Below are 25,648 nucleotides of genomic sequence, written 5' to 3'. Positions count from 1 at the left end.
AGTTCAAAGGCTTTGGGCAAACCTTTGCATTTTTCATCTCCTGTTGTCTTGTAAATATTTCTTGTTTATCATTTTTTTCTTTAAGTTTATAACTTGAAAATTCCCTATTGCCTTCTCTTCTTACTTCCTCTATTTCTAAATTTCATGGAGATTATTAATTTTTACTTTCTTCATGCTATCATTTTTTATCATGTTCCCTGCCTATGTTTTGTTTTCATCTTACAGTATTTTTGCATAGGTATCATGTTGGTTCCTTCTTGATTATTACTTGTAATATTTACAAGTAATGACTTTCTCTTGTAGGTTGTAGTTTGGGATAGATAATGGGGGTTAATGAATTGATATGCTGCTGGAAGTTAGAGTTTTTGTGTGTTGTAGTCAAACACTTTCTCAGAGGTACTTTCTAATGGGGTTTGATTCTACCGACTAGCAGGACTCCCTGGCTTACAGCAGAGGGCTTTCTGCCATAGGTTTTGTGTTTGTTGTATGATATAGCTCAGATCTCTTTAGCTTAATGCATTGAAACACTCTCTTTATCTGAAATGTGGTCCCATTTTTAGTGTACATAGTAGTTCTTCATATATGAAGGTTTAGGTTTATAAATATCTAGTTTAGTAAATGATGGTGTTTCCTTTTCTGTTTCTCATACTCCTTGTTATTTTCCATGAGTTTCAAAAAGAATTGAAGACCAGAGAAATTTTTCTTCTGCTTTATTAACATGTAAGGGTTGAGGTGATGGTCTTCAACTTGACCTCAGCTTTTTAAATTTGTCTTCTTGTTCTTTTATGGTTCACTCTCCACAGCCTGCTCATTCAGAAGTACAAGTCAGAATGTGTGACTTCTCTGCCTCACAAGCTTGCTCCAGGTAGCTGGAAAGGTAAATTATAGGCACTTCCAACCAGCCCCATAGGCCCCATGTGCAACGGCCTCTCACTCCTCTGGTGTTTTGCTTTGTTGCTTCTTTGCATCTTAGCAATGCTGAGTTTCACATATATCTAATAACACAGTGTGAAAATTCATATCTGGGCTTCTTTTTACAGCTATTGCTTCTGCCTGGAATTCTCCTTCTTTCTTCCCCACCTAATAAGTTCATATTTATTCTTCAAAGCCCAGCTCAGGTGACTCTTGGGTTTTGAAACCTTCTTTCACTCTTTTGGAATGTAATTGATTTCCCCCCCCCACCATCTCTTTACTTCTATATATTTTGATCTATGTATTTTTTATACTCTATCATAATTGTTTTTTTTTTTCTTTTTACATATTTTCTTCACTTGGTGGATTCCTTGAAATTGGTCTGTGTATCTCCACTTGGCACAGGGCCTGGTCCTTAACAAAATCTTAAGTAATAAACTAAATCAAGATACATTAAAAGATTCAAACCTACATAATAATTATTTAGGATTAATAAAATAGGAGAAATATTTTTAATTGCAAGGCTTGAATTTTTTTTACTATGCTGAATTTAAGCAAAAACAATGTAAAAATATGGAAATACATAGAACAAAGCAAAAACCATAGTAAGTATTCTGTGGACCATAAGAAAAGAGTAGTGATCAGGAAAGAGTGAAGAGAGAAACTGTAAGTCATGGAGATATTTGAATGCTAGTAATAGTTTACATCATGGGGACAAATGCTAGCTTCAAGATAAAGTATCCTTGGAGGAAAAATAAACAGTCTGGGTCAAAACAACATGTCCTTCAGATGTGGTGGGAAAAAGGAGCCGGGAGCTTTCCTGATTGCCTCATCTATCAGGTTGAGGAAAATTATTTGTTCCTGGGAGTCAACCTCTTATTTTTTTAAAATAACTACTTATATTGCTGATTTCAGAATATTTCTTCTCTCCTGAGCTAACTTTTTATGCCCATTCCCAACAATAATGGATGATATGCAAGTCTCAGTAGTATAGTGTAGCAACTCATTGCCATGAAAGGTGAAATACTGAGTGAGGATTGAAATACTCCATATGTCTTAAAATTCCACAAATGCAAGCATGTGGGAGACATTCAGCACAGAAACTCAACATGACTAATTTTCACAAAACACTCTGAAAGCAATAGTCCTTCCCCACTGCCTGGACATACAACAGAGCACATCCCATTGGGACTCTAAGGGAGCCATCTGGAATGTTTCAGATTTAATATCAGTGCTTTGCTTTTGCAGAAAGGCAGCAAAGACCTTGCTTCACAAACTCTCCATCTGAGAGTTTAGTTGTCCATTGGCCTGAATTTTTCTGTTTCTATAGCTCTGTGAGACATTAATTGCAAGCAATTCAAGACATGTTTCCGCTAACTTCTCATCAGAAAACCCCAGGAAGGAAGTTGTTTCCTTCTTGCTGAGTTTTTTATGCCCTGGGAAGCTCATCTTATTTCAAATATTTGTTTCTCTTTGTATTCACTTCCCTATCCCATTTTACCTCTGGTTCAACACCTGCCCCCTTTTATTTTTCCTAATCAAGAAGGCAGGTTATGGGCATCTCTGTTTCTGGATGTGTCAGATGTTGTTTGGTTCCAAGAGCTCCTGCACTATAGCCAGTCCAGAGCTTCAGACTCATCCTCAGGCCCAAGCCTTAAAGTTGGTATAGGATCAGAAAAACTTGTCTTGAAAGTAGTTCAATGTAGAGAAAATTGATCCCTAAAAGTTAGCATGACTCTCTTCCTGTGTGAGAGACCTAGAGAATCACAAGAATGGCAGATGAGTTCTGTACATGCGCGTCAGAAAACTGGTCTCCAAGGGAGAATGTGCATGTGAGGTGTGGCGATACCAGGCCTAATGGTTATGGTAAAGATTCTCTAGCTCCAAGAGTCCTTTGATGCTGAGGCAGAGAAACTGCACAAGATCTGCAGTTTTGCAAAAACAAAGCTGGAGACGTTCCATCTGACCTCCGTGTCCTCCCTCATCAGTGCTAATGTCAGGCAAGCAGCTTTTGTCTACCGCTTCCTGTTGTATGATAATAAATATGAACCTGAGGTTTGCTCTCGAGGGCTCCTCCCAGAGTTCTTCAGTTCCCAGACATGGACTCTGTGCCAAGCCTCTTCATTTCTCACATCAAACCCTCCTGATCTGGTGACCCCACACTCCTTCAGTTTGACGGTAACATGATGACTTTCTGAGGAGCTCCGGGATGTGTCTGAGTCTGAAGGCCAGTATAGTGGTGCTGAAGACTAATTCAACTTATTTTAATCAAGGGTTCACTTGTTCTAAATAAGATGTAGTCTTAGTTTCCAAGGGGGTTACAATCTAGTGGGAAGGCATGGCTTGTGGATAAAGGAACTTCAAGGGACAGATAAATCAACTCATCCTGGGGAGGCCAAGTGGAGTTTTTCAGGTAATGATGACCTAGTGATTGGTGGGTTTCCACTCACTGTGCTCCACGTCCACCTCCTGGATGCCAATTTTCTTTCCAACAAAAATTGGGACTCTGTAGTTTCCATCCAAAAGTCTACTTGAAGAGACTCATGCGGTTGAAATGGTTTGGCACATTGCCACTAACAGAAGTTCAAGGATTTCTCTGTTACTGATGTATCTTTATACTTTACTGTTCACTCACATAGTAAACAAGAATGTTGCTAATCAGTAAAATAAAGCAATATCAAGCAGCCCAAAATAGCTAAAAATTTTCTTTAATCACTTGTGCATTCTTTGAATGATTCTTCCCTACCATTTGTTTCCATATCTCATAAATACTGGGTACATTAGCAGGTGGTCTTATTGACAAACTCCTATATTTATCTTTGGTAATCTCCTTGCTACAGACTCCAGTGGGCCAACCATTCAGAGAAGGGGACTCCTCTCTACTGGAGGAAGGACATGATTTCATGCCTTTCCCTTCAAAGTTCCAACTGTCTCTTGTTCTCCCTAGAAAAGAATAACCTGGGAGTCAAAACTGGCCTCTTTCAAGCTGGAAGTGAACCTCCAACATTGTATCTCAGTTGACAGAGGGAAAAAGAGGTTTTTATGGTTGATACGATTTTTCATCTGATATCTTACTGTTATAACTAGAGGTGAACCCCCAACTGGTATGCAAAAGTTATTGGCTTACGAAAGTTCTATTTGACCCCACTAGTTTCCTTCTGGTCGCATCCTGCTTCTCCGAGGTTCAAAGACAGAAGGCCAGCTTCTAGAGGGTCTATGTCATGCTCTCTCAAACATCCATGAAGAATGGAAACAAAAATCAGTACATGAGAAGGTTTCATGCCATTTCTATTACTTCTATCTCAATTTATTCTGTCTAGATCTCTTGGTGCCTATAGATACTCTGTCTAGTGTGTGCTTATATCCGACATTTTCTTTGGAGGTGTGGCCTTAGACACCATCATAGGATTTCATCTAATATCACATTTCTTTGATGTCCCCTTTTGTGTATGAGAAATTCAGATTTAACAAGTTTGTTGCAGACCCATGATATCATACATAGACTGACATTTTAGTAGCCCATGGCACCTAGCCAATCCAGGTAAGATCTGGGGACTGTTGATTGGAATATACAGTGTTGCCAACACATTAATTATATACATATGGTATACTATGTCGAGTTTTCATTCAATTGAATTTTGGAAATTTAGTTTTTATGAGATTATTCTAGGTAATTGTTACAATTATCACATACAAAATGTTTATCATGCTTATTATCTCATTTTAGGTCACCAGTTTCTTCAGAAGATCATGGTAAGAATCTGTCTTATTTATACTAATTCAGGATTAAATGTTGAGCTCTAGTCCTTGCATTTTGTGGTCAGAACAAGGAATTATTTCAGAAAATGTCTCTAAGATTTTGAGTATGAAATGTCCAGTACCTTAAGAATGTTTAATTATCCTTGCTAAATTTGATATATTATTTTCAGATATGGTAACCATTTCAGTTGATAAATACTGTGAAGCTTAATGTATTCTGCCTCATTTCTGTCCCATCACTAGTAATTTTTTGTGACTTCTCTGAATCAGATTTCTGTCTCTAAATGAGAATAACATTAAACATTCCCAAAAGTCCCCTTCCACATCAGACTTGGGACTATTCCCTGATCACTCATTTGCAAAGAATATTCTAATTCTGAAATGAAGTGAGTTATAGTAAGTAATACCAGCTATTGTTCCTTCGAGGCAGGATATTTGCATTTTAAGATACAGCGATTTCACTCAAAAGATAAAATGTCTAATTTTGTTCTGTCTTGGAGTTTATTTACTCAATCAGTCATTCAAAAGTGCTTATTAGCCAGGTGCAGTGGCTCACACCTGTAATTCTAGCACTCTAGGAAGCTGAGGTGGGTGGATTGCCTGAGCTCAGGAGTTTAAGATCAGCCTGAAAAAGAGACTGAAACTCCATCTCTAAAAATAGCTGGGCATTGTGGTGGGCACCTGTAGTCCCAGTACCTGGGAGGCTGAGAAAGAGGATGACTTGAGCTCAAAAGATTTTGAGGTTGCTGTGAGCTATGATTCCAGGGCACTCTACCAAGGGTGAGACTCTGTCTCAAAAAAAGTGTTTATTAAGTGGCTATTATGGGTCAATTATGCTATATAATTTTGTCTTAAAAATACCACATATGCTATGTGGGGCTTTATTTTAGGGCCTTTGTGTCTTATATGGACTTCAAAATTGTTTGATAACTGCTATCTGCCCTCTGGATTTTCTTGCCTAGTCCACTATGCACATAGCTAGCACCAAACATTAGTCTATAGTAAACATCTATACCCACTGTCTGTAGGATGAAATCTTTTAGTAGATTGATAACTCTGTCCAGCTTTCCAATGTTGTGTTTTATTATGGGCCACTGAGCCTTAAACAAGGGAATCTTTGTCTTCCTCTACCACTCATTATTTCTCTTGCTACTTTTCCCTTCTCTTACTTGCAACCTTTGCGCCTGCCGTGTGGCTGCATCTAATTTCTGGAATTCGCCATGTCTGGTGTCATTTTTATCCTTAGGCTTTTATCCACACTATTGTCTCTAGCAGGAGGCTGTGCTTTCTGCCTGTAGATGGTTTCTACTTACCTCACCTCATCCTCTGTGAGAACTTTCTCCTCCCACTTGCTGTTGTGCTAAAGATTTTTCTACATTCTAGGGCTTAACATACAAATTTGATGCTGTGTTTATCTGTGTTCCCTACTGGTCTGTGAGTTCTTTGACAGTTTCTATCAAAAAGGAAACATTCAAAAAACTAATTAAGGAAATGGGGAGGGAGTTTTAGGTAGGCCTTTTCTGCTTCCACATCATGAAATTTGTCTCAATACTGGATGAAACTGTATCATTTTCTTTGAAAAATCATAGGGAAAATTATATTTAGGCTTATTAAGCTGAAATTAGTCAATCTACCACCTAAGGGTAAGCCCTTATTATATGCTATTTTGCTGATTGTTGTTGGTATGACTGGGGTTTTAATTGCGTACTTACAGATCCTTGAGTTTCTGTGTTCAAATGATAGACTAGAAACTTACTTGGTTTTTATTTGAACAAGGATTCCTATTAATAAACTTTGGTTGCTTTTGCCTTCCTATCTGTAAGAATATTTTCTCCATTCAAGTACAAGCACAAAGGACTTCTGAACTGCCATTCTATAGTCCACTGGAACTTCTTCAGGGGTTGTAAGATGTCAGTGAGCATAATTCAGGGTCCTTTGAAGTTCTGAAAGGTGACCACTGCCAGGAAGACTTGCTCAGGAATAAGAGTACTTCAGAATTAATTATTTTAAGAACCATCATATATGACAAGGTCAAGAAAACTTAAATTAGAAGGATTTATATTTACATGTCTTCAAAAAATAATACACATCCATGCTTCTTTGTTCGCTTCTGAAACTTTCAAAAATAGTTCAAATGCATGAGTGTAAAAATTTTAATATAATGCTGCTTTATCTAATTTTGCTAATTATTTATCATCATCTAGCCCACATGTCTTTGGAAAAATATTCCTATATTTTTCTTTATTATCAAGATTTCCTATCTAGCTCTCAAAATATATTTCCTTATGTTCACACATTTTTAAGAGTTCATATATACCAAGGCTGGCATAAAACCTCTTGAATGTCATATCACCAATCTTACATAGCGTTTAGAGGTGGGAATAACATTGTAGTATATGTATAAGAGCCATAAGAAGTAGCATTTTTTCTTTCTCAAATTTGTTGGTAGAAAAGTTGGGGCACATTGGGCAAATGGCTGGTGAAATTGAAACATAAAACTTTATGCCTCTTGGTTTTCCCCTTTGTCTGCTTTCCAGAAATGGATCCTACTTTCCTCTGTAATAAGTGGTCACTTCGGTTATCTCCCAAACAGAATTAATTCTTGGAAAAATCTAATTGTGCCAAGCCCGATAACCCTAGGATTTTCCATTCCTCAGATAATCTTCCACAGAGAGCTTCAATACAGAGATTCTGCCACTTGTCTTCTCTTGTTTTTGGTTGTTTATGTTATCTGTAAAATGGGGTTCATCGTATCTACTCTGCGTACCTCATGGGATTTTGTGAGTTGAGGTGGGAAATGCTGAAGTACCTAATATCCAGGCAGTGGAAGAGGAAGCAAAAATTCACCAGCATTGTTCACTGATCAACAGGTACTGCCCTAGAAAAGTTAAAAGATGGGAAGGGGGAAAGAAATATTTCTTTCAACACTAAATGTTATATTTTCACTAGAGCTTATTTTTTTATTTCAAGGTGAGGAAGAATAAAATGTTTAACACACAAGTCAGCTTGTATTGCCAAAGCAAAGGCTCAGTTCATGATTAGATGTGCAGTGATACTGAATCGGCAACATAAGGCCCAAATGACATGTAGATTGTTTCCATATTTATATAATAGCATATCAGGGCCATTAAGAATGAAGGCTAAATGCATTCAGTGCTTATTATGCAGACACACTATACTCAAGTGCTTCAACTACATCATTTCCTTTCATCTTTAACAAATATCTCTTTATAATAGCTGCATCCTCCTCAGGTTTACAACTGGAAAACGAGGCTCATGGTGGTTAAATAACTTGCTTAAGGTCACATAGCTAGTAAATGAGAGAGTTGACTTTCAAACCCAGTTCTGACACCGGGACAGTTGCCCTTTATCCAACATGGCTCTGGAAAACCAAAGAAATGATTGTTTGCATTAAAGTGAACTGATAGAACGATGGAGGAAAAAAAAGTGTTCCCCCAACCCGCAACAAGACTTTATTTACTACTGTGTAAGTAATTTCTTTTTAATGACAAAACAAAACAGAGCAAAAATAACAACTTCTCTCCCTCCTGCTGGGAATGATTTGTCCCTGTAGAAAAAGTAAATACCAATGTCACATTTTCTCATAATTAGTTAACTGAGTGAAACCGAAGCTTCAGGGAAACCTGCCATGCTAAACCCCAGTGGAAACATAACATTTTAATGCTACATCTGGAGGCTGGCGGCCTACTCCTTGTCAGAAGATAAGCTTGGCAGTGATTGATGGCCTTGTCCTCTGAGTTTCCTCGGTGCCTCGGCATTTAGCGCCTATCACTTCATCCTGGAGCTGTCTCCTGCGCCCAGCGGCCTCCCTGGCTCTGGCACTTCTGCTGTCTTCTGTCATCCCAGCCTGCTTATTGTACAGGACCCTTGGAATGCTGCTTCGCAAGCTTCCACCCTGTGACAGAGTACCAAGGAAGGTCATCTTCCAACTAATGTCTGTTCACTTACAAAATAAAAGGCACTCATTGCATCTTTTGAAAGAAAAGTACCCACAGTCTGCTTGATTCCCCCAGGGCTTCTGAAGCAAGGATCTCTCTCCCATCCTGCATCCTGGACCTATTGGCAAAAATGGCTGTCACATTCTAGGGTAGCTTTTTGCTGTTGTCATAACCATGACATAGTGGGCAACAACAGTAATAGCAACTATTTGAAAATAAGTTGTAACAACCACAGTCACTAGTGTGAAGTATTCAGAGATGAGTCCACTGTCCTGCCTGGACACAGCTGCATTTTGCAATCTGTGCCATGAAACGCTTTGGGGTGTGGTCTGAAGCTCCTAAGGCATCGATAGCTACCCCCGGCTTATTCATGTTTCTCTCTAATATAAAAATATATAACATTTACTTCTATAATTTAACTTAAGTAACATTTATAAAAATATGTAAAATTTACCTGCTCAGTTTAGGTGATAACCAAAGCAGCTAATGGGGACCCCACCCCAAGAGTAAGGCGTTCCTAGGAAACTGGGAGCTGCCTGTTGTTTGCTTTTCTGGTTATTTCCCTTCTCTCTCAGAAACAAGTGCTGTTGCCTTTTTTGTGAATCACATCCATGTTTCTTTCTTATCATTTTTCTGTGTATGTGCGTAACTCACATATGAATGTTTATCTACTTATAGTCCCATATATGTGTGTAAACATACTCTTGCTCATTTTGAGCTTTTGCAAATTGAATAATGTCGTATACTCTACTATTATTTGTTTTGTTAAAAAATAATATTTTTTGTGATTCATCCTCATTTATGAGTACCGTATTCCATTCATTTCATTAAAATGTCATGTTGGGTAGTATTGTAGTATATGAATATGTAACAATTTATATATCTTATCCATTGATGAATGTTTTCTGTAGACTACAGAGTTTGTTCATTTGTTTGTTTGATTTTGCTATGAACAATGTGACTCTGGAAATCCTCTTCATAATTGACATTTTTATGATAACAAGTCTTTTCATTCAAAAGCTAGGAATAGAGCTTTTTATATTTTTTTCAATATCTTGGTTGTGTTATTATACTACAGTTTTTTAATCAATTTAATTTATGCTGATTTATAGATTCATATAATTTCCATGAAAATTTTCAACACAAACTTCATAAACTGATATTAAAATGTATATAAAACAGCAAAAGCCTAAATGTAATCAAGACACCCCTGAAGAAAAACGAATTTCTGTGCATGTCTTCTATCAGATATCAAGATTTATACCAAAGTTACAGCAATTGAAATGTGTGGTTTTGGTATGGGAGTGGGTCTGTGGATCAATAAAACAGCAAAGGGGCGTATCTAGGCTTTGACAGTGAATGAAGGGAATAAATGATGAGATAGCTGCTTATATATATAAAAAATCAAAATACAGTTGGACCTTTACTTCTCATCAAACTACAAAATCAATTTCAAGGTATTAAATGTGAAATATAGCACTATAAAAATTTTCTAGGAGAGAATATGGGACAATATCTTTGTGATTAAAATTCCTTTAAAAACTGTCTTTTAAAAACTTATCAAAGGCGTTAACCATAGAGAAAACAGAAACAAATTAATAATTTGATTACATTAAAATAAGAGGATGCCAAAGAAATTTTGAAAAGTATAAGCCGCAAGGTAGAGAACAGCTGCAACACACCTAGGCAATCTCAGGTAGGAATACTGAGAATTTTGTTTTATCCTTTACATTTATATATTTTATTTGTATATTTATGGTTTTTTCTTTCTTTTTTTTTTTTTTTTGGCGACAGTTTCACTTGTCACCCTCAGTAAAGTGAATGATAGGCTGTCAGTGCTCACAGCAACTTCCAACTAAGGCTCATGTGATTCTCTTGCCTCAGCCTCCCACGTAGATGGGACTGTGGGCACCCGCCACAACACCCAGCTATTTTTTTAGAGATGAGGTCTCACTCTGGCTCAGGCTGGTCTCAAACCTGTGAGCTCAGGCAATCCACCCAGCTTGGCCTCCCAGAGTGCTGGGATTACAGGACTGAGCCACCACACGCGGCCTCATTTATGGTTCGTGCTGCATTGGTTTGACCTTCATTGCAGTAGAGTAGGAGTTGGGATGGGGGCATCATTTACCTGTTCCTACTTCCCGTGTGCATACCACAAGTCCCCGTTAAGGGGGGAATTTGCTGCTAGGTGGTGGTATTTATAGATATTCTTTTTAAGGGTCTTTTCCTTCATTTTAATGTGAATACCTTTTCCTTCACCTTTTGAGGTGATAATGTGTTTTTTTCTGGTCTGTTAATGTGGTCCATTTTATTAATTGACTTTTTAATAGAAACCATGAGTTCATGAGATGAACACCAATTGGTTATTGTGTTATGTTTATTCTCCTTTATACATTACCCGATTTGGTTTGCTAAGACTTTGTTTAGATGGCCACATCCACGTTCATGATGTGACTAGCCTTTGACTTCCCCTTTTGTTGTATGGTGCATGTATAATATTTCTAGCTTCATACACTGAATTGGGAAGGGTTTCCTCTTTTTCTAAAATCTAAAAGACTTTGTACAACACTTCCCTCATCTATTTCTCAAATACCCCGCAAGCACCACTATTATTCCTATTTTACAGATGAGCAAACTAAGACACAAACCTATTAAGTAACTTGTTGAAGGCCACAGGCATCGTTAGTAAGAGTTAGAACTAGAACGATAATTTATGTAATCTGGATCCAGATGCTTTTCCTAATCAGTTCTCTGTACTGTCTCTAAATAGCATTGCTGAAATGTGAGCTCATGTAATAGGAAATCATTACTCAATTCGTTGAATGGAAACCTTGTAATTGTGTGACTTTGTATTGGGTAGGAATCCATCATTACAGATGAGGACTTTTCCATATTATGTATGAGTGAGTAGACACAAAAGAAGAATAATCCCACGGCAGCCTCATAGTCTTCTTGACACAGAAGAATAATACAAAGATATATTCTTGATTCCACATCACGCCGCCCCGTACTGCAAAATCAAGGAAACATGGATCTAATTTCCTGTCAATAGTACTCATTTTTTTTTAAAGATAGAACTGTAGAAAGGTGGCTATTCCTTTAAGAAAATACCACAAATAGGAAGATGATTATTATGACCAGAAGAGTAAAACGGATTAAGAAAGTTCTAAGTTTTTCCATTTTCTAAAGCTCTTTGTTAGTAAAATGTGATGAGCAAACTTGGACGATGATACAGATGGAAACAACTGTAGGGCTTCGATTGCAATGATTTCTGTTCCCCCATGTCCAGTTTCTTACGACAGTATCCCCCGTTGGGTTTCTGATGAGATTCAAACTTTTTAGTGCTCACTTTTAAGGATTTTACTCATCCTGGTTTAGCTCATGTGGCCTTGTGAATTATTTTTACATTCCCTCCCACCTCCCCGCACTTGCAGGCCGCTCTCCAGACCCTCCTACACCCCCTCTGCTGTGCGGTTTCTATCGCTCCTCTGTCCCCCCAGCAGACCCCTCATTGTCCTTCATTCAGGTCCCTCCTCAGTGCTCATTAATTCCTGTGTCCTGGAACCACCTCCATAGATTCTAAGGACAAACAGTGATGAATTTTCTTGACAACTCAAATGCCCATAATTTCTCCTTCCTTACTCACTTACTTTTTTTTTTAGTGTATTCAATTATTTTTTTCTCAGAAGTAGTGTTGCCCTTCTTATTTGAATATAAACTCGATGAATAAAATCATTGCCCTATTCTATCCTGTGCTCTGGCACAGAAATGATTCTCTCTATACAAGACTTACTATTAAATTTGCTGCAGTATGTGGTGTTGGCAAACAGAAACTTTCAGTACACATCTTTGAATCCCGCAGCCTCATTAATACTGTTCCCTGTTGTAGGAGATAGGTCAGTTCTGGTCGTTTTCCAAAGAGATTCAGTTACTAATGTTCTGAAAACATGGCTTTTTTACAGTGGTCTCACCGGGTGCTCCCAAAAGACTGTGTGCTTTGAAAGGAAAGGCATAAAAGTGACAGCATGTTTTTTGTTGGTTAGTCTCCTTTCACAAATCCTAGGAAAACAGATAATCTGCTGATGATTAAAAAACAAAAGAAGAAAACAGCAAAACCCCAACCCAAACCCCTGAGTTTTCCAAAATCTTGCTAGATGACTTTATATATGTCCTCCCCTACCATTCTGGCTCATTCCTCTTTACTAAATCTCACTATTGGTTGTAACCCTACAATTCTTTTTATTCTTTTGGTTTTATTGGAATGATTGGGTGATAATTATTTAATTATCTCTTGAAGTCTGGTGATATGTAGGGGTGAAGGAATATGCAGAAATGCTCTTAACTAAGTTTTACCCACAGCATTGCCTTGGGGATTACAGAATATTTAAATGAAAGTTGTTAAAATATTGCCAAATAAGAAAACAACAGAAGAAATGAGAAAGTTAGGAGTGGAGAAGAGCTAACTGCTCTGTTTGCTTTTAAGTGGTCAGGTAAGAAGAGGTCATCAAACAAGGTGATGTGTCTGGACAGAAACAAAACTTTATAGATCTCATTTCCAAAGATAAATCAAGACGACATTTAAAAAGGAAATGAGAAATTTCTGACTCTTGGTCTCTGAATAATATTCTATGCCAGAAGAAATAAAGGATTGAATTGTGCTTACTTTTAAAAGTTTACTAAGCTTACGCTTCATACTGTATAAAATTAGATGAACTGGCTTATATCAACACCCAATGTAACCAAGAAGCTAGGCTGATACACTGACGGTTATTGTAATATAACCTTCACATAAAGATAGCTGTCATCTCTCTGTTTGTCTCTGCTTGACTAGAAACCCTAATGGCCAGTCAAAACTTTTTTCCCCAGTGTGTTCCACCTATTATTATTATTATTATTATTTTATTTTATTTTGGTGGCTTCCTCTTGCAAAGAGCTGGCTGGAGACTGGTTTCCTTTACTTACGGTCTTACTCTACACATCTGTCTTATCAAGAGTATCACTTGCGAGATATTCAGGTGCATTGTCCATTTTCCAGTTGGTTCTCAGAAGGTCAGTCCTAGGTGTATTACTTGAACCTGCGCGTTTTGGTACTTCGGGAACAGGGTTCCTGTTTTTGTTTCTGTTTGTTCAGGCTATCTGGAACAGCTCCTTAGACCTGGGTTGTCCCAGACAGCGCTGTGAAAATATTCATCAGTCTAGTCCTATATAAAATAATGAACTCAGCTGAGTGTGTCCTCCTATTGCTGTCCTCGCCGGGCTGATCCTCACTTTCTGGGTTCATTTCATGTAACATGTTTTTACCAGCCAGCGTATCTTCACATAACACGTAACAAGCAGTTCATGACTTGGCCTTTCCTTTCCCCACTGGAGCAATTTCATGTTCTGCACCTTCTCTTAACAGAACCAGGAAAGTATGATAGATAGAGCCCATGAAAACTGCATCTAGTACATCCTGGGAAAGGAGGACCTGGTGGACTAACCTCCTAAGCCACAGCTACACAGCCAGACAAGGGAGGCAGGGGAAGACCCATCTAGAGAGGTGGGCAGTCTAGTTGAGTCTTTCCATGGTGGCCTCTTTCCATAGGAGCTACACGCTTTTGAACAAACTGTTCAGCACCACTAAGCCTCAAATTCCTCATCCTCTGAAAATGGGAATGATAATAATAATACCAATCTGGAGATCTTATTGTGGGGATTAGAGGAGATAATGTAGGCAAAGCATTCAGCTCTGTGCCTAGCACACAGTTTGCTTGCAAACAGCAACAAAAGAAAAGGAGAGATGGGAGAGGAAAAGTGCAAGGGAGAGCAAGATGTTAAATAGCCAAAATGGGAAGGTGTTTTCCTATAAACAGTTCTTGTATGTCTTGTTTGCATGGGCTTTTTACCTGAGTAAAGCCTATCGTTTTCTAAGTTTTTTGGTACTAGACATTTCCTTCAGGTTACAGCTCAATGGCAGAGAGTGATGTGTATCATTCTGAGCAACTGTCACTCAAGTGTGGATGACAGGCTTGGCAATGGCAAAAGCCATGGTCTGGAGTCAGCAGGCAGAATCGGGTGCCTTCCCTGCCTCTGGTCTTCCCTGGCTGGGTTGTTTTAGGCCCATCACTTGGTCTAAGCCTTGGGTTCTCCATGGAGCAGGTGAGCTGGCTGCTCTGTAAGGCCTCTTCTGCTCTGGACAACCAAACCAGGCAAAAACATCAGGCAAAGCAGCACACGAGGAAAACCCAAAAATGCCACTCTGATTTCTGGGGAAGTGTTTTGGGGATACCTACGACCTGCTCTTTAAGGAGCACATGTAAGGATTTTGGCATGGGAGTCCCTATCTATTTGTGATGACAGCTAGGGCTGCTATTGCCACACCTTGCCACAGACCACTTTGCCAACAAAAATAAAATCCACTTTGCAAGTGTATAAGTGTTGCAGATTCCACACTGGTTGTTTTCCTTAACAAGGTAACAAATATGTTACTATCCACCTATGCAGCCTCCAGCTTTTCTCCTGACAAAACAGAATTTGTGATCCTCCAGAATCTACTTAATTACCCCCATCTGGTAATATTTCCATTTCCTCTGTCACCCTAGCAAGTGAAGGCAATTGTTTCAGCCATTGAAAAAAAAAATTAGAGTGGCATTTTACAAGACTGCAAAAAAGTCATTTGAAGCATTTGAATTTCTGTTAACTGTCAGCTTCCCTTCTCTGAGCCTCTCTGGTGTCCTGTCTGCCTTGAGCAACCGGCAGCTTCTCTCCTTCTCAGGAAGCAGGGCCGCCCAAAGCCCTCCTCCTTCAGACATCTGATTTTCCAGAGATCTTTTTGCTATATATCTAAATTCTTAACTTACCTTTGAGGAATAGAGTCGTCATTTTGGTCAAGGATTTTTTTTGCAAAGGTATATTCTAAAAATAAAGTCTCTGAATGATTTTCAGTGACATCATAGATATGGGGCATGGGGGAAATGTCTTTAGCCTCACTGTCCTCTCTGAGTCCTGCAGGGTGTTCACTCAACATCCCTTTCCCCTGTTCTCGAATCATTTCTCCTTACCCCCATTTCAGACATCCCACTGTCAAGGAAACTGCTTGTCCCCTCTTGCTGTGTCTCCAGGCTTCCTGTTCCTCTCCACAGAAAACCTTCCTTCCATCTTTTCTGCCAATCCACATCTTCACATTTTGGACACTTTCTTATACCTTCCTTAGGAAACGTGTTTTTTTTTTTCTTTTTATTTATTTACTTATTGTTAAATCATAGCTGTGTACATTGTGCAATCAAGGGGTACAATGTGTGGGTTTCATATACAATCTGAAATATTTTCATCAAACTGTTCAACGTAGCCTTCATGGCATTTTCTTAGTTATTGTATGTAGACATTGTATTCTGCATTAAGTAGGTTTCGCCTGTACCCATTCTAAGATGTACTGTAGGTGTGGCCCCATCCATTGCCCTCCCTCCACCATAACCTCCCCCCCCCCTTGGCCCTTTCCCCATATTCTTGAGCTATAGTTGGGTTATAGCCTTCATGTGAAAGCTATAAATTAGCTTCATAGCAGGGCTGAGTACATTGGATACTTTTTCTTCCATTCCTGAGATACTTTGCTAAGAAGAATATGTTCCAGCTCCATCTATGTAAACATGAAAGAGGTAAAGTCTCCATCTTTCTTTAAGGCTGCATAATATTCCATAGTATACATGTACCATAGTTTGCTAGTCCATTTGTGGGTTGATGGGCACTTGGGCTTCTTCTATGACTTAGCAATTATGAATAGGGCTGCAATAAACATTATGGTACAGATGTCTTTGTTATATTGTGATTTTTTGGTCTTCTCGGTATATACCAAGTAAAGGAATTATAGGAAACGTGTTTTTTGTTGTTGTTGTTTGTTTGTTTTTTGTTTTTTTGCAGTTTTTGGCCCAGGCTGGATTTGAACTCACCACCTCTGGCATATGGGGCTGGCACCCTACTCCTTTGAGCCACAGGCACCACCCCCTTAGGAAATGATTTACTATGTCTCTTTTATATTTCTTCAGCAATCAGGGGCTACGTTTAGTTGTACAAGTTTCCATGTGTTAACTTTCTAGATGCTCTTTCCTTTCATAAAAATATATGAATTTGGTGGTGCCTGTGGCTCAAAGGGGTAGGTCACTGGTCCCCCCATATGCTGGAGGTGGTGGGTTCAAACCCAGCCCTGGAAAAAAATGCAAATATATATATATATAATTCATATATATGAAAGGTGAAGGTGAGGAATGAAAGTTTACTCTTTATTTCCGGATAATAACATCTACTGTTTGAGCTGTTTGATAAATATCACTAAAGACTTACTGGTGCTTTGAAACCTTTCTATTTTATGTGATACATCTTGAGCATATCTTCAGAACTAACCATTTACATGGTAACTATTCCTTGATGATGTTGCTTAATCAACGTAGCATAATGTTGTAGTGGAAGTTAAGACTTATGTCTGACTTTTTTGAAATAAAAAGTTTAATGTTTCTCTTCTTTCTTTTAATGCCTGTCATATGCTTAGACGGAGAAGATTCAAAATTAGTATTTTATTATAACTGAGGTACAAATATGAATTATCTATCTTTACGTTATTGAGGGTAGGTTCTAGAAATTTGATCTTTCGAAAAATATTGTACACTTTTTGCTATATGTGCATGTTGCTGGCATATGTCCCCAAACATGAACTTTGCTTCACTCCTCTGGCTTTATTTTTGTTCCAGTGTGGGGTGCTTTGGCCAGCTCTATTCTTCTTCTCAGTTAAACACAGGTCAGTTGGCTGCAGGGCACTGATCAAGAACTTAATGTGCACCTTGATGACCAGATGACCTATAAGCCTCTCTTCTCTTTGATCTGTGGAGCCTGCTCATCTGTACCTGGCTCCCGGCCACAAGCACCATTTCCATGCAGTCTTGATGTTTGGTTAAACCCAATAACCATCCGTCACTCTCAGGCCACAGCAGACCTGCTTATAGCTATCACCGAGTGAAATATGAGCACACTTTTTCAACCCGAGTTCCTCTCAGATGTCCTGAAGGACACTGCTAAAATATATGCAGTGCATTCAAGGAGACCAATCACTGGAAGAACGCCAGCCTGATGCTGAGGGAAGGAGCCGAGCCCAGGCCCTGATGTGATCTTCAAGCTTCTCTGGGAGAGTCGTCAGAGCTCAGGTCACCAGCAACCCCCTTCTTCTTGCACCTCCTTCTCATTTATTAGTATTCCACTCTCTTCCCCTTCTCAGGAGTGTAACTTTATCATTGAAATGCCAGGAAGGCAAACATAAACAAAGGTAGTCAATCTAAATTAAACTCTCTCAACAGGCCAGGGAGGAAGAACTTTCAGCGAGTACTAGAATTCATTGTTCTCTCTTACTCTGCTAAATCAGTTGGCAACATTCTAAGCATCCTAGTATGTATTACTTTAGACAAATGTTGAGAAGTGGAAAGAGCATTATTGTGCATTATAATTATTTTGGGTTCATGTATTTAGGAAGGTATAATCAGATTTAAACCCTTCGCAATTGGGGCGGCGCCTGTGGCTCAGTGAGTAGGGCGCCGGCCCCATATGCCGAGGGTGGCGGGTTCAAACCCAGCCCCGGCCAAATTGCAACCAAAAAATAGCCGGGCGTTGTGGCGGGCGCCTGTAGTCCCAGCTGCTCGGGAGGCTGAGGCAAGAGAATCGCGTAAGCCCAAGAGTTAGAGGTTGCTGTAAGCTGTGTGGTTCCACGGCACTCTACCTGAGGGTGGTATGTGAGACTCTGTCTCTACCAAAAAAAAAAAATAAATAAATAAAAAATAAACCCTTCGCAATTATGAAAAATAGCCTCCCTGTTTGTGCAAGCTTAATATTTATGGAACAAAAATAGGTAATAGGATTTTGTAATACCTAGAATTTTTATTTTTCTGGTTTTGAAGGAATAGTTTCTATAATTTCAGATGGTGGTACTATATAAAAATAGGTTGATTCATTACATCTATGGATGATGATATTGATTTGTCACTAGAAAAAATATTGAGTTGTACAGACTGGCAAGAAAATATTTCCAAGAACCTCTGCTGGTCACCTATTGTGACCTTTGATACATATATTTCACAGGTGGCTGGAAGTAACAGCCTATGACTGTGGAAGAGGGAGAACTTTGTTAGCCCCTTAACCTATGAACCTGTTTTTGCTAACTCAGTGCTCAAAGCAGGTTAATTAACCCATGCAGTTTCCTTTAACTAAGACTTGGATAACATACATCATCGCTGAATACAGGGCTTGATTTAACCCCAAATGGTATTTTGTTGCAATTCATAAATGATCCTGGTGTCTCCAAAAGTCTTGAAGATACTTGGAGCGCCAAAATTGAGTGTGAGAAATAGCAGGGGGGGAGAACAGTAGGCTTTTTCTCATTCCCTAAAACATCTTCCTTAATCCAAAGTTCAAAGTATGTTGAAATGATAGCCCAGCTGAAGCACCATAAGGTCGTAAGGGTCAACCAAGCATTTATCTCCTACTTTATATATTTCCTGTACTAAATCATTTTTAATTAGAGATGCAGTTTGGGTAAAACAAACAAAACAAATTTAAAAACATTGTCCCCATGTTTATGGCTTAGTTGCAGAGATGTAACTGAGACATGTGGAACAACAAACAATTTCACAACAACTGGGAAACAAATGGGATGCTTTGGAGAGACATCTGGTCCCTGCACCGTGTATAGACAATTCTAGTGAATCAAAGACGTGGAAGGAACTGCCTCGGAAGGGAACATATCCTGGTCCTCTGGCGGCAGGGTAGAGGTTTTCTGCCAGGAGGGAACACTAGATGGGGGCTGTTTGTTTTTTCTCCAAACAGAAAACCTCTTCCATGCTGAAGGAACTTCAAAGGGATCCCTGCAGCAGATGGAAAGAACCTGTATATATTCATGCATTTAATTAGCAGGAACTAATTGAATTTGGGGATTAGCTCTGTCATCAGAGGGAAACAAAACCCATTTCTGTCTTCCATCTATGGTTACACATGCTAAGATGGATTTGGCACAGGCAGGGTTTGGAGGTAAGACCCTGTGGTATTTAATGGCCTGGTGATGTCACTGATGGATTAATCTCAGAGGTGATGAGACAGTGAGCACTGTGGACGTGTGCTCTGTACCCTGCTTCCCATGTGTCAGCCCTGGAGGAAAAGCAGGTTGGCAGGGCGTAAGGAGTGGAGTTCTAGGGCTCATGAGTTGGGCTGCGGGAGGAAAAAGGGCAAGGGATCTGGGGAGTCTGTTCCCTCACATCTGGCTTTTAAGGAGAGATTAGGGGCAGAACTCATCATAGGGAGAGTTTCTAATTTAGTCTATCAAGCACTGCTTATCGGCTGCTTCTTCACTAGTCTTTTCTCTGCTCCAAAAGGCTGTTCCTTCAGATAAGAAAGGTTCTCAGCCTTTTTGTTTTTTTGCCGACATACCCATGACACAAAACAAATGACACTGTATGCGTTGTATGTTCTCATACGTGACAGAGGCAACTGGTCGTGGTCATTTCCCAACACTAACTGGTAAAGTCAGCACCAACCCTCCCATCGGAAGTACCTCACAGTGTGAGATACTCAAGTGTATGATGTGACAGTTTGAGCTTTCTAATAGTCACGGTTTTATCTCCATCCTTCAGTCTCATCTTGCAGCGTAACTTTGATACTCTTTCCACTCAGCTGTGGGATGTAAGGTCTGAGTCCTTCTTCTTGAATATAGGAAAATGTAGGACTTCAGCAGAAATGATACTTTATGATTTCCAAGGCCAGGCAAGGAGACCTCCCCTGGGCTGTCTTGGGGTGTTTGCTTTTAGGACCCAGCCACCATTTGATGAGGAAGCCCAACCAGCCCATGGGAAGTGCACAGGAGAGGAACCACAACTCACAGCTGAAGGCAGCACCCAGTTGCCAGCAATGTGTATGATCTTGTGGAAGGCAGATCTGTGAGTTCTCAGTGGAGCAGTCCCTCCTGATGCCAACTCTAGTGCAGACAAACTATCTCTGCAAAATCCTCACCAAAATGCAGGCTGTTTTTTTTTTTTTTTTTTTTTAGAAAAATAAATAATTGTGCTTTAAGCAATGTTTTGGAATGACTTGTTCTGTAATAATGGAGAATTTGGAGGCAAATTTACACATCACTATGAGAATAATCTTGAATCTGTTCGAATACTTAACTTAAAAAAATCTCAGTATTTTAGTTTGTATTGTAACAAATGAGTTGTCACATACCTTGTTTCTGATGTCACATATCTTGTTTCTGACTTCAAAAAGTCCCCTAGACCTAGCTTAAAAAGCAGAGGTCCTTAGAAATATCTAATTTTTCCTTTTTCTCACTTCATCTTGGACTTGTCTCACAATGGATATATAGAATAGTATTGATGACAGTTATTTTCCCGAGCTGCCTCCTGTTCATGCCTAATGCACAGCGGCCATTCATACCATTACATCTGTGTCAGATTATCTCCGCCATGTTTGACGATGATTCTAAATCCCATTTTGGGGAGCTAAGCCTTCACAGTTGGTTGCTCATGTGCTGTGGCTGGCGGCTCACAGAGTAGAAATTGGACAGAATGTTTCTGATAAGATAAATACAGGAGAAGCTGCACAGAAACCTGCATCTCAGAGAAGGGAACTCCTGGTCAGTCGAGGGTACATGCTATCTGGTTGGCTATGCCGGAAAAGGAACTTTGAATAAAGGGAGAGCATGAAAACTGAAGAACCGTCAGAGTAACACTCGCCACGGGTTTGCTCAATACTCTGTGTCTTCCTTAGCGCAAAAAGAGTTGAGGTTTAAACTTCATTTTGTGGGTCATGTGCTCATGAAGCTTTTAGAGGGAGGCAAGTTCTGGCCAACTAGCTCCAAGTTAAACGAAGGAGAAACGTCATGTTGGCAGGGGGGTGGTAAGTTAATTAAACAGGAGTCCTCTGTCTGTCCGCTGGAGCGCTGGCTTCCCGGGTGATCCTGGAATGGGCAGTCCAGCTTTCAAACCCCAGTTTTCTCATCTATGGAGTGGCTAGACTAAGCCCAGTATGCTCTCGGATGCAGAATACGACTGCCAGTGAGGGTTTAAAGTTGCTATTTATGCGTAACCCATGAAAATATTTAGGAGTAAAACGTGGGAAGAACTTGGCAATGCCAGATGTGTTTATAATGAACCAACTAATTTTTCCCCTACGTCTACTCTAGCCATTCTCTATTCTGCAGTTTTTGTTTTTACTTTTTAATTTTTTTTCTTCTCTAATGTTTACAGGAATTAGGTGACTGTTAGCGTGAGTAGGTAACAAACAATTTGGTAATAGAATATTATTTTTCAAATTTTTTACTTTTATTTTTAATTATTAATTATTGTGGCTATAGAGTATTATTTTAAAAGCTGAAAAATAACTGAATATGAAAGATTAAACTTTTAAAAATACGTGATTGCTCAGTGTTGTGATTCCATTTTACGTATAATAATGTAGTTATTTCAGTTGATATATTGAGTGTCACAAACATGTATGTGACTTTACTGAATTCTGAATACATTTTTACTCCTAAAAATATTTACATCTGAAAAGCAAGAATCACAACCTTAAACTACCTTCTGAAGTAGTCATATGCCAAATTCTACCTTAGTCTAAAATGGTTCTTTTTTTGGACTTTTCAATACTGGTATTTTACACACATGGCCACAGGTGATCAGGTCCTCTGTACCTGGAACCTATTTACAAGGCAGAAACTCAGAATAACTGTTTTCAATCTTCACTTTTTCTAATAGAGAAAACTGAGGCTAGATAAACTACCTGACCCAAAGTCATAGCTAGTTAAGGGAACTCACTTGATTTAGACCTGGGAAGTCTGACTCTAGACTTCATTACAAATATATCTCTTCCTAATTTTTAAGCCAGCTCTTATTTTGGAATTCTTGCAAATGTAAGCTCCAAACTATAACAGCAAAAGGTAAGCTTCATGAGTCAAATGTAAGCTCCATCCAGTTTGCTTTATGTACTTTTGTGTCCTCACCACCTGCTTCAGGGCTTGGTTTGGTGGGAGCCTGGGGGGAGGTTCCCGCTGCTGTAACAAAATACCTTAGACTTGATCATGCTTAAATAATAGAAATTTATATCTCATGGCTCTGGAGGCTGGGGAGTCCAAGATCAGGGTGCCAGCAAATTTGGTGTGGGCACCTGCTTTTTGATTCCAAGATGGCACCTTCTCGCTGCATCCTCTCACAGTTGAAAAAGCAAAGAAGGGTACAGATGCTACGCTCTCACATGGAGGACGAGACAGAAGGGCCAGGTATCTTGCTAAAGGCTCCTTTATAAAGGAATTAGTCACTTTTTATGAGGTCTCCCCATCATCATTTTCCAAAAGACCCCACCTCTTAATATTAGCACAATGGAGACTAAGTTGCACAATGAATTTTGGAGAGATACAAACATTCAGCTCATAGAAGCTGTCTTCTCCCTTTTCTGATTCCCTGTGACAGAAACTCTTTTCCTTCCATACGTGGATGTCTGAGCCCATCTAGACCCACAGGATCAGGCCCGAGGAAGGAAAGGCTGTGAGAAGGGAGACAGCAGCTCCCTCCTGGCAGTCCTGGCTTCTCAGTCCCAGATCTCTATGTTGGGATGTGTACTTGACAGAAAATCATTTGAAAATATAATGCTGAAGGAAAATAAACTGTGTTATATAGACTAATGACTCAACTCTAACCTCTAAAAATGATAAATTTCTCACTTGTCTACCCCTTTACATTCTTGTCTTACTACATAAGTTTCTGTGATTTAATTTTCCTGAAAACTTATTATTCACCAACTCAGTAACCTTTATGTCCCATTAACAATTTGATCGCCCTTTCTCCTTTGAATTTGGGAGCATTGTTTCCTTAGCATGAGGGAGTTTGGGGAAAGGCAAGAAGGCAAGCAGAGAGCTCAAGAAACTATGAAAAATGATATTGCAATTCTAACGACTCATTATTTGTTTTTAAGCTTGATCTTTCTGAAGGTTATTATCTGGAGTTGAATGCTAATGGATTCAGGCTCTCTTTACACAGAAGAAAGCTTAAACAACAGTGCTCATAGGGAAGGGCATTAATCAGGAGAGAGAAGTGAGCCTTGTTCCTAATAAGTTTGCATAATAGCTACCCTTGGGTAGAATGCTTGACTTAAAAATAAATATTCATGTTCTCCTCATCTAGTATAATGGGAAATTATTTGTGGTTATGATTCTGTTCTCTGATCCTATACCTATTTGTGGGGACTTCAAGCTGGGAGACTGTTGGAAAGCAACAACCATAAATTACAATGCTTGTGACTGACGTGGGGTAGGAGTTGGAAGAGGCTTAATGTTGGCTATTTGGAGAAAACAAGCAAGGAACAGGACATAACTCTGTTTCCAGAAGGTGAGAGTATAATCACACTGGTGTGCATAGGAACATGTATATGCTCCCTTGATTTACTCATAGCTTTTCAATAGCTTCTCATCACCATCAGGATAAAATTCAAGTGCCTTATCACAGCATAAGAGGTACTCCCTGGAGTGGTCCCTGTGGAACTCCACAGCATGTTACCTGGGACTAATCTCCACCCCAAGTGTGACAGTGCTCTTTAAAGGTTCCCAGACACTGTGACTTAATTCCCACGTCTTTGTTCATTACCTTCCTTCATCTTGCAGAGATTTTCTGAACCTTCTTTACTAATTAATTCTGCTTATGATGGAGGCTTAAACTTTACCTGTTTTAAGAAGCCCTCTTTGAACTCCATACCCAGCCAATAAGTTTTAAACCAGCATCTCCTGTATTTGTTATTTATTTAGTGTTCCTTAAACAGACTCTGTCTTCAAGAATTCTTGCATCATCTTAACTTATTGCTTATTCATACCAGATTTTATTACATAAGTGCTTTAAGTTAGTAAATTCATTTTTCTGTCTCTTCATTTTACTTTCTCTATTTCTCTCTCCCTCTCCCTTCCTGTTCCCCCTCAATCTTGTTTCCTTTCCCTCACCCTCTTTTTTTTTTTTTGTAGAGACAGACTCTCACTTTATGGCCCTGGGTAGAGTTCCGTGGCGTCACACAGCTCACAGCAACCTCCAACTCCTGGGCTTAAGCGATTCTCTTGCCTCAGCCTCCCGAGTAGCTGGGACTACAGGCGCCTGCCACAACGCCCAGCTATTTTTTGGTTGCAGTTTGGCTGGGGCCAGGTTTGAACCCGCCAACCTCGGTATATGGGGCCGGCGCCTTACTGACTGAGCCACAGGCACCGCCCCACCCTCTTTTTTCTAACTTTTAAATTCTGAGAAATGTTTCACTGTGGTTTTGAAAACACAGGCTATGCTGCTGTTTTGAACTTCTGTGTGAATGACAAGGCTTTATATTAACTTCTCCCTCGTGCAATTTCCCTAACCTTATTTCTTTTTAATTATGGGTAGTCTGCTTCAGACAAGAGAACATGTTATAGCATAGAATCTAAACTAGTTCTCCCAGACCCATGACTGCCAGTGCAGTTGTCCCTCTGTATCCCCTGGAATTGTTTCCAGGACCCCCTGCAGGTACCAAAATCCAAGGATGGTCAAGTCCATAGTATAAAATGGTGTGGACTTTGCACATGACCTCTCACATGTCTTAAATCATGTTTAGACTACTTATAATACTTAAATTCAATGCCAATCCTATGTAAATAGTTGCTATACTGTCTTACTTTTTATTTATATTATTTTAATGTCATATTATTATCTTTATTGGTGTTTTTTTTCACCGAAGATTTTCCATCTGAGTTTGGTTGAATCTATGGATGCAGAACCCAAGGATAGGCAGGCCCAGCTGTACTTTCTTCAGCCTCTTGTTTCCCTTCCTCCAACATGGGATTCATGTTTTGGGAATAAATTTCATCCCCTCAGTTCCTTTATCTATGCTGTCATCTGATGGGTACATATTTACAGAGATGTGTCTGTTTAACTTCACATGACACTTTTCCCCTTATGGGTAGGATCATGAAATGTCCACAAATCTTCTTCACATATTTATGTGCAGTCATGAAA

The 25,648-nt window shown here is 39.3% G+C and overlaps 1 protein-coding gene across 4 annotated transcripts in view; it reads left to right on the top strand.

The window, feature by feature from the left end:
* DGKI (diacylglycerol kinase iota) overlaps positions 1–25,648 on the top strand; it is a 438,324-nt gene that overhangs the window by 388,930 nt on the left and 23,746 nt on the right. For all 4 annotated transcript variants that reach the window (XM_053553914.1, XM_053553913.1, XM_053553912.1 and 1 more), the window contains one exon: positions 4,640–4,665. In XM_053553914.1, the coding sequence (XP_053409889.1) occupies positions 4,640–4,665 (26 nt within the window). The remainder of the gene's footprint in view (positions 1–4,639; positions 4,666–25,648) is intronic.

This window comes from Nycticebus coucang, chromosome 11 (assembly GCF_027406575.1).
Source record: "Nycticebus coucang isolate mNycCou1 chromosome 11, mNycCou1.pri, whole genome shotgun sequence".
Lineage (NCBI taxonomy): Eukaryota > Metazoa > Chordata > Mammalia > Primates > Lorisidae > Nycticebus > Nycticebus coucang.
The sequence above is the reverse complement of the archived record's forward strand: the minus strand, read 5'-3'. Positions and strand labels throughout refer to the sequence as shown.